At 41.9% G+C, this 12384-nt stretch overlaps 1 protein-coding gene across 2 annotated transcripts in view; it reads left to right on the top strand.

Annotated features, from left to right (window-relative positions):
• The window catches only part of CUNH20orf24 (chromosome unknown C20orf24 homolog), a 6648-nt gene extending 434 nt beyond the window's left edge, over positions 1-6214 (top strand). The window contains exons 2-4 of one of the 2 annotated variants that reach the window (XM_019539742.1): positions 2112-2215; positions 4662-4784; positions 5596-6214. In XM_019539742.1, the coding sequence (XP_019395287.1) occupies positions 2112-2215; positions 4662-4784; positions 5596-5668 (300 nt within the window). In that variant the 3' untranslated portion in view covers positions 5669-6214. Of the gene's footprint in view, positions 1-2111; positions 2216-4661; positions 4792-5595 lie in introns of both variants that reach the window. The other variant, XM_019539741.1, reaches the window with a different exon arrangement.
• The last annotated feature ends 6170 nt before the right edge of the window (positions 6215-12384 follow it).

Below are 12384 nucleotides of genomic sequence, written 5' to 3'. Positions count from 1 at the left end.
TCGCGGGGCGCCTGCCGAGCCCGTGTCCGGCCGCTGCAGCTAGCCCGAGATCCCTCGCAGCGCGCCGGGCCGCGGAGCAGCTTCGCGCCCGCTGCCGGCGCGCGGGGTAGCAGGTCGCCGGCGCGGGGACACTGTGCGGTGGCGGCTGGCGCTGCGCCTGGCTCCGCACCGCGGTAACCAACCGGTATTGAGATGATTGGTTTTACTTTGAAGATGAGCTCAAATTTCTGGGTGGCTAAAAACCCGAAGCTAGAGCTAGGAGGAAGCTCAGAGATGTCCAGATGTTAGTTATTTCTTGCTGGGGACCAGGCTGTACACGGGCTGTCCAGGCAGCAGAGCAGCCGGACTGGTGTGATAGACAAAGCCTCTCCAGCCCTGCTGCTTAACTTTTCTTTTTTCAGCAGTTTTTTGCATGTCACAAGCAGTAGCCTGGCTGCTCGCCCATCGACTGTGAGGCTCCTCCATAGTTTCCCTCTAAAAAAATCTGACACACTAAGGCTTGGATTCTGCAATCGTGCCTGTATGTGCTTGACTTGAAGCACAAGAATAGTCCCACTGAAGTCATTAGGAGTACCTGCATGCACAAAGTTAAGTACTTGCATAAGTGTTTACAAGCTCAGCTATAATCTTCCAGACATGAGCAGCATGTCAGTGATGCAGGCTTGTCCCCATATGTCAGGGTGTTTCTTTTCTCGAAGTATGCAGAGATGCTCAATCTCATAAAATTATGATTTAGGAATGTATCACGGCTTACCAAGGAGCCTTGGTGACATTTTGTCAATACTGCTACTGGGCCTTCTATTTGAATGGATCTCAACTTAATTTTTTTTTTTAGTCATTTTAAAAACAAAAAAATCCCATAAATACTATTCTTGAAAGAGACAGCTCTGGCTTTTCTTTAAGCCCTTTTGGAGCTAGAGGTATGACAACTTGTTTTTGCTCTGACTTCTAATCTTTTGTTGTGATAAACAGCAGTGGGAAGGTCAGAAGCTTCTGGCTTTTAGCTGTCATGCAAATAAAAAGCTTTCTTCCACTGTCTGCTTAGGTGTCTGGCCAATGCTGCAAAGAAATTTGAGTTTCTGTAAATACTGCTACAATTGAGTTACCTGACTATTTTTAAAATGGGTAAATGCATATTTAAAACATGATGTAATCCTTCCATATGGGTGAACCTGGATTGAATGAGAAACATTTTAATGCTCTAGTCAAATGATTAACTTCTGTATAAAATCAGTGAGTGAAGGGAACTTAATGTACTACGTTCCATTGGCAATGTAGTGAGGAAACGAACAGCATTACATGTTCTGTAGTAATGGCTCTGAAAGCCAGATGCTGTCCTGGGTTGTGCTAGTATGTCTAGATTGCCAGGGAGGTTGCAAACCTGTATGACAGCAGAAATGAAATTTGATTTGAAATGTGATTTAGACTAGAATTCACCTTTGCTATAGGCTCCCCAGGGAAAATAGGAATAAACAGTTGCACAGTGTTGTCACTTGTATATTCAGGTACAGCTCTGAGTATACACAGCAGTACTGCTAAATACACAGCATTTTAGCGTAAAATTGAATGTTCAGTGACTTTGATTTTTTTTGTTTTTGTTTATATCATTTTAATTTAATATTCATCTTTTTAACAAACACATCGCAATGCAGTCAAAATACTATCAGTAAGGAAATATTTTATCTCTGAGTTCTGTGGTGTCTGAAGTTGCTTGGAAGCACTGAATTGCTCACAATGTTTGTTAGCAGGTGATGGGGAACATAACATTCATTTTTTTGTACATATAACATTTGACTTGTGTTTCATTTTAATAAACAAGAAGACTGAATATATTCATTGTTGTGAGGGGCCTCTAAGAGGGAGGAACAATCCAGACTTAAGACGGAATTTAGAAATTAGAGAGGACTGGGGTACATTTCTTACTTTCAGCTGCTTTTGAATACTATATGCATTATTCTTTTAAAATATACTTGTGTTCAGAACCTTGATTTTTTTTTTTCTTTTTCCTTTGGGGCGGGGCATGGTGAACATTAAGCTGCATTTTATTTATAACTTTTTGCCACCAAAAATGTGTGACATTTTACACCTAACTACTCTTTTTCTCTCCTCAGGATGAGTTTTTAGATGTGATCTACTGGTTCCGACAGATCATTGCCGTTATTTTGGGAATCATCTGGGGCATAGTTCCGCTGAAGGGGTTTGTGGGAATAGCAATGTAAGGTTTATTTTCTTTTACCTGTCATGTACTTTTTCATACTAAGGGTTCGATATTTCTAGTTTGCTTTAATACAGCAAAGCAGCGGAGTGCTATATAGGCACTCAAAATCTTACACACTTTTTTTATGTAGCATCATATTTCCTGTTATAGTTTGCCATGATGCATCTCTGACCACATCAACCAATTGGCATCTAACAGTCTTTGCATATCCCAGACATTCTGAACAGCTCTTATTTTGGCATTTAAAAAGAAAAGTGTCTCAGTTTGACGTGGTAAATGGCTATACTTGTCTTTTGGAACAGTAATTGTCAATATTTTTCCATGCTACACAGTAGGGAACTTTATGGGAAAGGCTGGGTGGTCATGGCCTCCAGAATAAGAATTCTTGTAAAATGGAATTGTTACAGTTCCTTCTCCCCTACCCTACCCAATCCGCCCCTGATGTATTCAAGAGGGAGAAATACAAAAAGATTTGTAATCTGGAACAAATAAACAAAAGGTTATGCTGATGCATCTGCTTCCTTCATCTCACTAAAGATACATTTTGGTTAAACACTTTACTTACAATAATAACATAAGGAGAAAGGTCCTGTAAAGTAGATATCTTCATGAAGTTCTCTGGGTACATGTTTATATAAAACCTCCTAAATGTTCATATATGTGGTATGCTTGTCCATTTTATTAGCACTGTAAATTAATGTATTCAAATTATAAAACGTAACAGGATTTGTAAATTTAGCAGCCTCTTACGAGTTAGAGAACTAAGCCTGCCACCCAGAGGTGAAGGTGGAAATGAAATATGGGGGCAATGCTCCAGGAAAAAGCTCAGTACCAGCCCTTTGCCATTGTTATACTTCAGGCCTTGAAGGACACTAATGTGGTATCTGTTGGGGAGTTTCCTTGTGACCTACTTTAGGACTCTGTATCTGCTTGTGATAGATATCTTCCAGTTTATAAAACCTCTACACTCTTCTAAGTGGTAAAAGTAAAAAGGGTTTGTTTGTTTTTTGTTTCCTCCCCTTTCTCAGAACTTCCCAGCTGTTACAAGAAGGTCTCCATCTTTTTCCTTTAAGAAGAAAAGAAAAGTAGCCTAGTTTTTATTTACCCCCCCCCCCCCCAAAAAAAACCCAAAAAACAAACAAATCAGGTTTGCGTTTCCTAATTTACTACTTCTCATAATTTTCCCCAGCAACATTCATATGAAACTCAGGATTTTCAACAAATTCAGATCATGGTTCAAAACAGTAGCAGTGAAACTGCCCAAGCTGCAGCAAAGACATAACCTGCTGTCTGTAGCCTGGAAAAAAAACTGCATCCACTTGCATCTTGGGGATGGATTTCACAGCCATAAAGGCTAGAAACACTACATTTATTTGATAGATATAAATGGCCTAGGGGAAGGAGATGCCCCTGGTTAACCACTGGTGAGTTTTTCAGTCCCAGATCAAAGCTGGTAAACCTAAGCAATGCTTTATATTATAAAAAAATATGTGTGTTATATTTCAAAGGCAAGGCCCAGGTTGGCTTAATTCTGGGTCTACTGGGGTCAAACTTAACTCCACTTTGGAGTTGAGAGAGGAAAAAGATGCAGTTGTTTTTGCATTGCCTATACAGAGGTTGGTGTGATCCTTGGCACAGACTAAGGTAATATTTTTGATTGCTCCAAGATGTACTCTTCCTGTCGTGATGCTAGGGGGGGTTTATAGGGACACAGAGGTGCTAGGACACAAGTCTGCCATGACTCTGCCAGCTCTTTCCTCTGACCTATTCATGCCTATTCTCTTTTTTTGCACCTGGGTTCCACCTGGCGAAGGGAGGACCTTATCTCTACCAATCAACCTTTACACTAGTTTAGCAGCTTAAAATGGGGCCACAGGCCACCAGAAGATGATACCCTTAGGCAAGATAAAATCTACTAATGGATAGCAGAGTTTAATAAATGTACTTGAGGAGCCTAGCACCTTAGACTTGAGAAACAATCATGATAAAGTATCAGAGTCCTTCAGTTTTAACTTTGTGGTCTTCCTATGAACAGATTAGACAAGCAGTTGTCTAGGATGGTTTGAACAGGGATGATTCTGCCTTGAGCAGGGAGTTGGATTGGATGACCTCTTGAGATCCCTTCTAGCCCTACCTTTCTATGATTTAACTGGTGTGGTATAACTGTATCAAGTCAAACTGGAAATACACTATCTGCTATTAGGCAGTGCAGTCCTAACTGTGGGGAGGGGGGAGTAGTTTCTAGATTTAACATTACTTGCACTGTGAAGAATTGCTTTTCTGTGCTTTCTCTTCAGGAGGCAAAATATCTTTCAGCAGGAGCTTCTACTAAGCTGGGGCATAAGGGCAGTGTCCTACTCCTCAGCAATAATGTTAATTAGAGCAGAGATTACTCTTATCTGGTCATTGGAAATGATGGATTCTAATGTTTTTTCCCCCACAGATTCTGCCTGATCAATGCTGGAGTCCTTTACCTCTATTTTAGTAGTTTCCAGCAGATAGATGAGGAGGAGTATGGAGGGACGTGGGAGCTAACAAAAGAAGGATTTATGACATCTTTTGCACTGTTTTTGGTAATTCCTTTTGCTCCATTTTCTGATACTTTGTTGGATTTGCTTATGTTTAAATAAGACCTAACAGGGCTGGTTCATGAGTGCGGGGGGAAAAGATGGTTATCTACCAGCTAATAAGTAGGATTGAGCATGAAGATAGGCTGTCCCTACTTGCAGACTAATGAGATGTAGTAGACTAGGAATATTTCATGGAACTTGGGTCAGGGAGAGCTAAAGGTGAGAAACTGCAGCTGTAATGTCATTGAACTTGAGTCTCCCCTCTCTCCTGTCCACTCTCCCCGTAGATCTATGAGAAGAGCAATTTTATTTTTAAAATCTGCTTCCCATCTCCACCAAAGTTTTATCTAGAGCACTGTTGCTTATTGCATCAAGTTTTGCTCTTGTCTTTAAGACCTGTCCTATCACTGTACATTGCAGTTTAAAAATGCTTTCTCTCTCTTCCCTCACCTCCTGTTCTCTCATCTCTCTCAATGCATTTGTGATCTCAGTACTGGCTGTCTTGAAGTGAGCACATGTGTTTTGGTGTCTTTTTAGCTGGGGCTGTGTTGGTGGAGGTCAGGATGCCTGGTAAGCTAGCCAGAAGTTCCACACCAGTTTCTAATGTGTTAGTTTCCTCTGGTGAGATTAAAGCTAGAGATTAGTCTTCAGTCAGGTAGAGAGTGCTCTTGGTGCATGCTTTATTTGATTTGACGGTAAAAATTATTTCCCTATGAAGTTCCATCTTGCCTCTGAAGTGATGTGTCTTGCACTGCTAGCACAGTTTGGGGAATGCTAATTGCTGAAACCTTTCCAGAGGGGCCTGAGTAACCTTCCTTTCTTCTCTTCTGTCCTCTCTTCAGGTTGTTTGGATAATCTTCTACACTGCCATCCACTATGATTGACACAGTCTGCAGCCTTTGCCTGCCAAACCAGTCTTCAATAAGTCCAAGAACATTTTAATAAATCACAACCTCTAGTGGACTGGGATGGGGGGGGAAGTAAAATCAGCCACCTTTCATACTAGTGGTCCAAGGAGCCTGAGAAGAGCCTCAGCTCTTCTCACGGAGAAGCCAGTGCATCTCAGTTTTGTACAAGTGTTGCTTATTGGAACTTTTAAAAAGCCATTGAAATTTTGGAAAGTGGTTCGAAACTGTTCATCTTCTGAACTTTCTTCTTAACTTAATCCAGTATTCTTAACAAAGTCCTGTATGTTAATGGGAGAATCTGTTAATTTAATTTGTGTAAATCATCTTGCCCTCTGGATGAAATCTGTTATTAAATTGTGACTTGTCTTCCATCATATTCCTTCAGAACTGCAATTTTAATAGTCATTTCAAGGTACTTATTAGCAGGAAAACACTATAGCTTCAGTACAGGGAGTCCAGTGGTTACTCTTGGCATGTTTTAAGAAAATTAAAAATTTGATTTTATTTGAGTAAATTGACTGTATTTTTTTACCATTTTTACCTTTTTTGTTTGTTTGGGGATTTTTTGATCACCAGGATTTTCAAAAGCTTTTTGTTAAAGACCTAGATTTTAAAAAATTGCTGGGGAAAATTAGAGTGTATCTGGTATGTGAATGTTTAACTAGTGAACAGTATTCATCATGCTTAGAAACTATGATGCATTTCTTCTGTCCAAGATGGCTACTAACTCAGTTCCTGGAGTCTACCTCAGTTCAGTAGCCTAGATGGAAAAATAATTCCAGAGGCTTACTTTTAAATGTCAGAATTTAACTGCTTAAAATCTTAACTTTTTATAAAGAATGAAGAATTCAACAGGATTCAAATTCTCTGCATTGATAAATGCAGGAGACTAAAAATAAACACAATTGAGGCAGCTAATGTAGATGCAGAACTATTAAGTTAAGTTATGAGCATTTTTGTATGAATAGATGCCTCCAGACTTTGGTATTGGTCTTTTGATGGTGAAGACAACCTCTAAGCTAGATGGCAGCCAAGAGATTGCTGTTAGTTTATAACTGCTTTGGCAGCTTACTACAAATGTGCAAGGGGGTGATGGTATCTGCTTCTCTAAAATAGTTAAGTACATATCTTTCAAAAAGCTGTATTTACAGAAGTAAAATTCACATTGCTGTCTACAGTTACGGTCAGGAAGTGCCACCCTGTGGTGTAGCTGCCTGCAGAATGTGTTGTTTTAATCTATAGTTCAAGTAAACTGGAGGAAGGTTCTATATCTGGGGTAGGCAATCCCTGGCACGTGTGCCAGAGCATGGCGCACACAGGCATTTTGCTTGGCATATGCACCTTGGGGTGGATGGTAGGGAAGGGGCTGGGGCTAAGCTGCCACAACAAGCATCAGGCCTATTGTAGCCCCCGCTGTCTGCCTCTGGCAAAGCAACATCTTACAAGTTGAGGTTGCAGATGTTTTTGGCATGCTCTTCAAAAACATTGCTGACCCCTGTTCTATACCAAGGTTGCCTTATGGTGAGAACTTGATTGAGTTTTAATATGCTCTTCTTGAAATCCTGTACTGGTTTCATGTTCCAGTTCCTGAAAGATCAAGAGCCAGTTTATCATACATATGTATGTAAACTGTGCACCTAAATAACTACTTTAGGTGCTGGTTTAGGTCTCCTTAGTAAAGGCTCTCATTCATCGTGCACTTTCTGCCAATTATAATATGGGGAAGGGGTGTGTATTCTGGGAAGTGGAAGGCATAGACCCAAGTACCCTAAGAAAAGAGTAGCAGGAATTTGCTGCTATTGTACATCTGAGTTGCCAGTTAAGTGGATGAACTCCAATGCAAACTCCTAAATTTGTTGCTCTACTTCAATCAGTTTTTACATCTGACTTTCCTCCTCCACTAGTTAAGAGAATTAATTTTTCTTGAAAAAAGCCCTGTCCACTAGTTTTAAATTATTCTTTTCTATTGACCCAATTTACATTCGCTTAGTTATCCTGACCCACCAATAACATGAACTATTGTATGCTTAAAAGCTCTCTAATAAATGTCACCCAAATAAGCAGTTGTATGGCTCCTATATTTTCTGTCGTCTTATTATTTTAAAGTGCTGGGTATTTTAATGCCCTTACTTGTGACCGGTAATCCTGAATCTTGCTGGTTTGAAACCTACTGTCCTAAAGAGCTAGGTACATTTTTGGAAGCAGTAGCTGGCATTGTAAACCTCATCATGGAAACCTGAACAAGAAAGCAGACTATTTCCCTGTCTGTAGGGCTTTGACCAAGTACTGACATCACTTCACAGTTGGACTGGGATGGACTGTAGGAACTTATGTGGACTGGGTTCTTAAAGAGCACTTAAGCTGGTGCGAACTGTGGTTGCCATACACTATTATGAATCTTATGTCCTGAAAACTACTGCCCCTTACTTTCCGAGGTGGAGATCAGGAGCTGCAAAGAACTTTACCCACCTTCTTACTTTCTGATTGGAATGGATGAAACCATAGTATCTTAGCATTTCAGTTTTTAATACGTAATTCAAATAAATAAAGGTATATAGCCATCAATATCCAGTTGCTGCTACTCTATACACATTATATATGAGTAGAAGGGACTTGCAGATCTTCACAACAGCTTATCCCAATTTTAGAGATGGGGAATTGACAGAGTGACTTGCCCAAGGTCATTCAGGAAGTCTATGTTAGAACAGGGAACTGAATCTGGGTATCCCATGTCCCAGGCTGGTACCCTAAAGATGGGTCCGTTGTCCTTCCTAGAGAAGAGGGTAAGTGACCACTGTTTCTTTTTTTTTTCCCTAGGAAAAAGTACTGTTTCCAGCTTTAGTAGCCTTTTTTGTTTTAAGTGGTTTTGGTGGCTGAAACTAGGTTATATTTCCCTTTGGAATTGCCAGCAGAAGTGGTGTGGCAGGACTTTGCAGAGACAGCAGAACAAGCTAGCTCCTGCTTTCAGAGGGTATCAGAAAATGAGTGAAAAGGAAATTTCAGCGTCAGTAACTGGAACCTTGCCATTCAACTTGTACATGGTGTCTGTCCCATAAAGCTCAACTCAAAAGCCAAAAGATGATTAAGGATATACTGGGTGACCCAAAATTGATATTTGGTAGGGAGTAAGGTCTGCATGTTTGACCATGCAACTCCTTAAGATGGGTGGGCAAAATGCGGCCCGCAGGCCAGGTGCAGCCCACTAGGCCATTTTGGGGCCCCTAAAAAATTTAGAAAATTAATATTTATCTGCGCCTGGCTACCTGTCATGCAGTCCTTGATGGCTTGCCAAAACTCAGTAAGCGGCTCTCTGCCCAATATAATTGCCCACCCCTGCCTTAAGAACATAAGTGCCCTACTTTGTCAGACCAAAAGTCATTAGTGCAGCCTAATCTGATAGTGGCAAGTTGTGGGTGTTTTAGAGCAGAGGTTCCCAAACTTTTTCTTATAGGGTACACCTGGATTTACTAGCTTCCCACTTACCCCTACCAGCATATTATTTGTTTTAAACCTGCCTGATCATTTCATTGGATGCATCTTCATTCTCATTTGGAAACATAGTAAATGGGGTTTTTTTTCATGCCATTTGTGATTTTATAGATCTCTCTCATTTCCCATCATGCTCCTCTGCCCCCACTCCCAACCTAGTTGTCTCCTTTCCTTAGATGAGGAGTCCCAGCATTTTCAGTCTTTCACAGATTCATAGACATTTAGGGCTGGAAGGGACCTTGGAAGATCGAGTTCAGCCCCTTACCCCAGGGGTAGAAAGTCAGTTGGGGTCACAGTATCCCAGCAAGATGAATGTCTAATTGACTCTTAAACGAGTCCAGAGTAGGTGCATGCACCACCTCTGGCGGCAGTTTGTTTCAGGCCTTGGGGCTCAGACTGTAAAGAAGCTCTTCCTTATGTCCAGCCTGAAATGGTCTTGGAGAAGTTTGTGATTGTTTGACCGTGTCATCATCCCATGGGAGCTATGGTGAACAGGTGTTCCCCCAGATCCTGATGTACACCTCTTGTATACTTACAGGCAACCACCAGGTCCCCCCATAGCCTGTACTTTTCCTGGCTGAAGAGTCCCATAGTTCTTAGCCTCTCATCATAAGGCCTGTTGTCTTGCCCTCTGATCATGCACATGGCTCTCCTCTGGACTCTTTCCTTACCTAGAAGGCATTCCATACCCCCTGATCATCTTTGTCTGCAGTTTTTCTAGTTGCAGTATGTCCTTGAGATGGGGTGAATCACATACAGTATTCAAGATACCTAGGTTTCATATAATGGCAGAAAGTTTTCAGTTCCTTTCCTAATGATTCCTAAAACATTGCTGGTCTTTTTAACTAGGACAGCGTGCTGAACTAACCTTTGTTTTTAAGAATGCTTTGCAATGACTCCAAGATCACTTTCTTGAGTGGTGACAGTTAATACAGAGCCTATCACTGGCTGTGTTTAGTTTAGAGAGAATTTTTCCTCATGTGCTTAACTCTGCACTTACCTGTGTTAAATTTCATTTGCCACTTTATTGCCTATTTGCTTAGCTTTGAGAGATCAGTTTTGGGTTTTACTACCTGGAATAAATTTGTATCGTCTGCAAACTTTGTTACTTTATTAGTATTATTATTTTTTCTCCTCTTTTCCCTTATCATTTATGAACATGTTGAACAACGCAGGCCCAAACGCAGATCCCTGAGGCATCCCACTATTTAATTTCTTCCATTGTGCAAAATTACCATTTAGCCTTACCCTTTGTTTTGTACCTTTTTAATCAGTTTTCAGTCTCTGAGTGTACCTTTTTGTCTGATCTCGTAACACCTTTGGGTGCATTCTGACAAGCATGCATGTGTGGTTTGTGGCACCTCAAACCTGTTTGAGGCGCTGTAAACTGCATGTGCTACATGTGCACCTGTTTGCTGCACTGTTAATTTGCAGTGCATTTTTGACACCAGGAGATCCCAGTGTCAAAAAATACACCACTAAACAAAGTGGTGTGGTGCATGTGGTAGTAGTGTGCACCACCAGAAATAAGTCTGGCTGGCCAGGCTCTAAGTGGTTGGCTTAACACCACTGCTGTCCTAGGAGGCAGGACCCCAGGTAAGGCTATTAGGGCCAGCACAAGTGCTGACCCCAGCCTCCCCTACCCCACACAGGTTGCATGCTGGAGCGTGTGTGCAGGGGTGTGCTAGGGGACAAATGGCTGTGGCACAAATACTCCTGGTTTTCCCCAAGGGTGCCCTGGTGAACAGTTGTTGATGAAGCCCTTGGTGTATACTCCTGACATAACGGTTAGGCTACTACCAAGACCCCTCTCAGCCTTCTCTTTTTTAGGCTGAAGAGGCCCAAGTCCCTCAGCCTTTCCTCGTATGGCTTGCCTTGCAAATCTCTTATCATATGGGTGGCCCTCCTCTGGACTCTTATCAAGCTTTTCCATGTCCTTGTTGAACTGTGGCACCCAGAACTGGACTCAGTACTCCAGCTGTGGTCTCACCAATGCTGAGTAAGGTGGAAGAATCACTTCCTTGGTTTTGCTTGAGATGCATTAGTTGATGCATGTCGGAATATTGTTTGCCCGGCTGGCTACAGCATCGCTCTGATGGCTCATGTGCATACTATGGCCTATTATTACCCCTAGGTCTCTTTTAGTTGTGGTGCTAGCAGTCAGTTTGATACCATTCAACCTGTAAGTATGTTGGGGATTGTTTGTCCCCAGGTGGAGAACTTTACACTTCTCAATGTTGAACTTCATCTGGTTCCAATCCGCCCAACTTGCCAGCCTGTCTAGGTCCGCTTGTATCTGCAGCCTATTTTCAAGTGTGACCATGCTGTCCCATAACTTGGTGTCATCTGTGAACTTGGCCAGTGAGCTCTTTACCTCCACATCCAAATAATTGATAAAGATGTTTAAAAGCATTGGACCAAGCATGGACCCCTGAGGGACACCACTGGCCACCTCTCGCCAGGATGACACAGATCCGTTCATTAGGACTCTCTGGGTCCTACCCTGCATCCAGCTTTGTACTCACCTAACTGTCGAGCAGTTAAGCCTGCAATCCTCCAATTTTCCTGTGAGAACATCATGGGATACCAGATCAAAGACCTTTTGGAAGTTTAGGTATACAATGCCGACCTCCTCTCTCTGATCCAGGTGGCGAGTTACCTGGCCATAGAAGAAACTGAGATTGGTAAAACAAGACCTGCTCATGCTGAAGCCATGTTGGCTGTTGTTCAGAATCCTACCTTCTGCAAGTGTATTGCACATAGACTCCTTGATTAATTTTTCCAGGATTTTCCCTGGCATAGAAGTTAGGCTAATTGGCCTATAGTTGCCCGGGTCCTCTCTCCTCCCCTTCTTGAAGATGAGCACAACATTGGTCCTCTTCCAGTCTTCAAGGACCTCCCCCGAGCACCATGAGTTTGGAAGAGTTTTGCCAGAAGTCCTGTGATGACTTTAGCCAGCTCCATCAGCACTTTTGGATGAAGTTCATCCAGTCCTGCTGACTTATAAATGTCTACCTTTTCTAACTGATCACACACCAGCTCAACATCAACAGTAGGAAGGTGGTCATTCCCACCATGCCCTTCTGAATCTTATCTAGTATGATTTTCCCCTTATCTGTTAAAATACTGAAGCAAAGTAGTCATCCAGGAGTTCAGTTTTCTCCTGAGTGTTGGTAACCAACTATCCTGAGTTGTTAAG

The sequence above is a fragment of the Crocodylus porosus genome, unplaced genomic scaffold (assembly GCF_001723895.1).
Source record: "Crocodylus porosus isolate Cpor-Errol unplaced genomic scaffold, CroPor_comp1, whole genome shotgun sequence".
Lineage (NCBI taxonomy): Eukaryota > Metazoa > Chordata > Crocodylia > Crocodylidae > Crocodylus > Crocodylus porosus.
The sequence above is the reverse complement of the archived record's forward strand: the minus strand, read 5'-3'. Positions and strand labels throughout refer to the sequence as shown.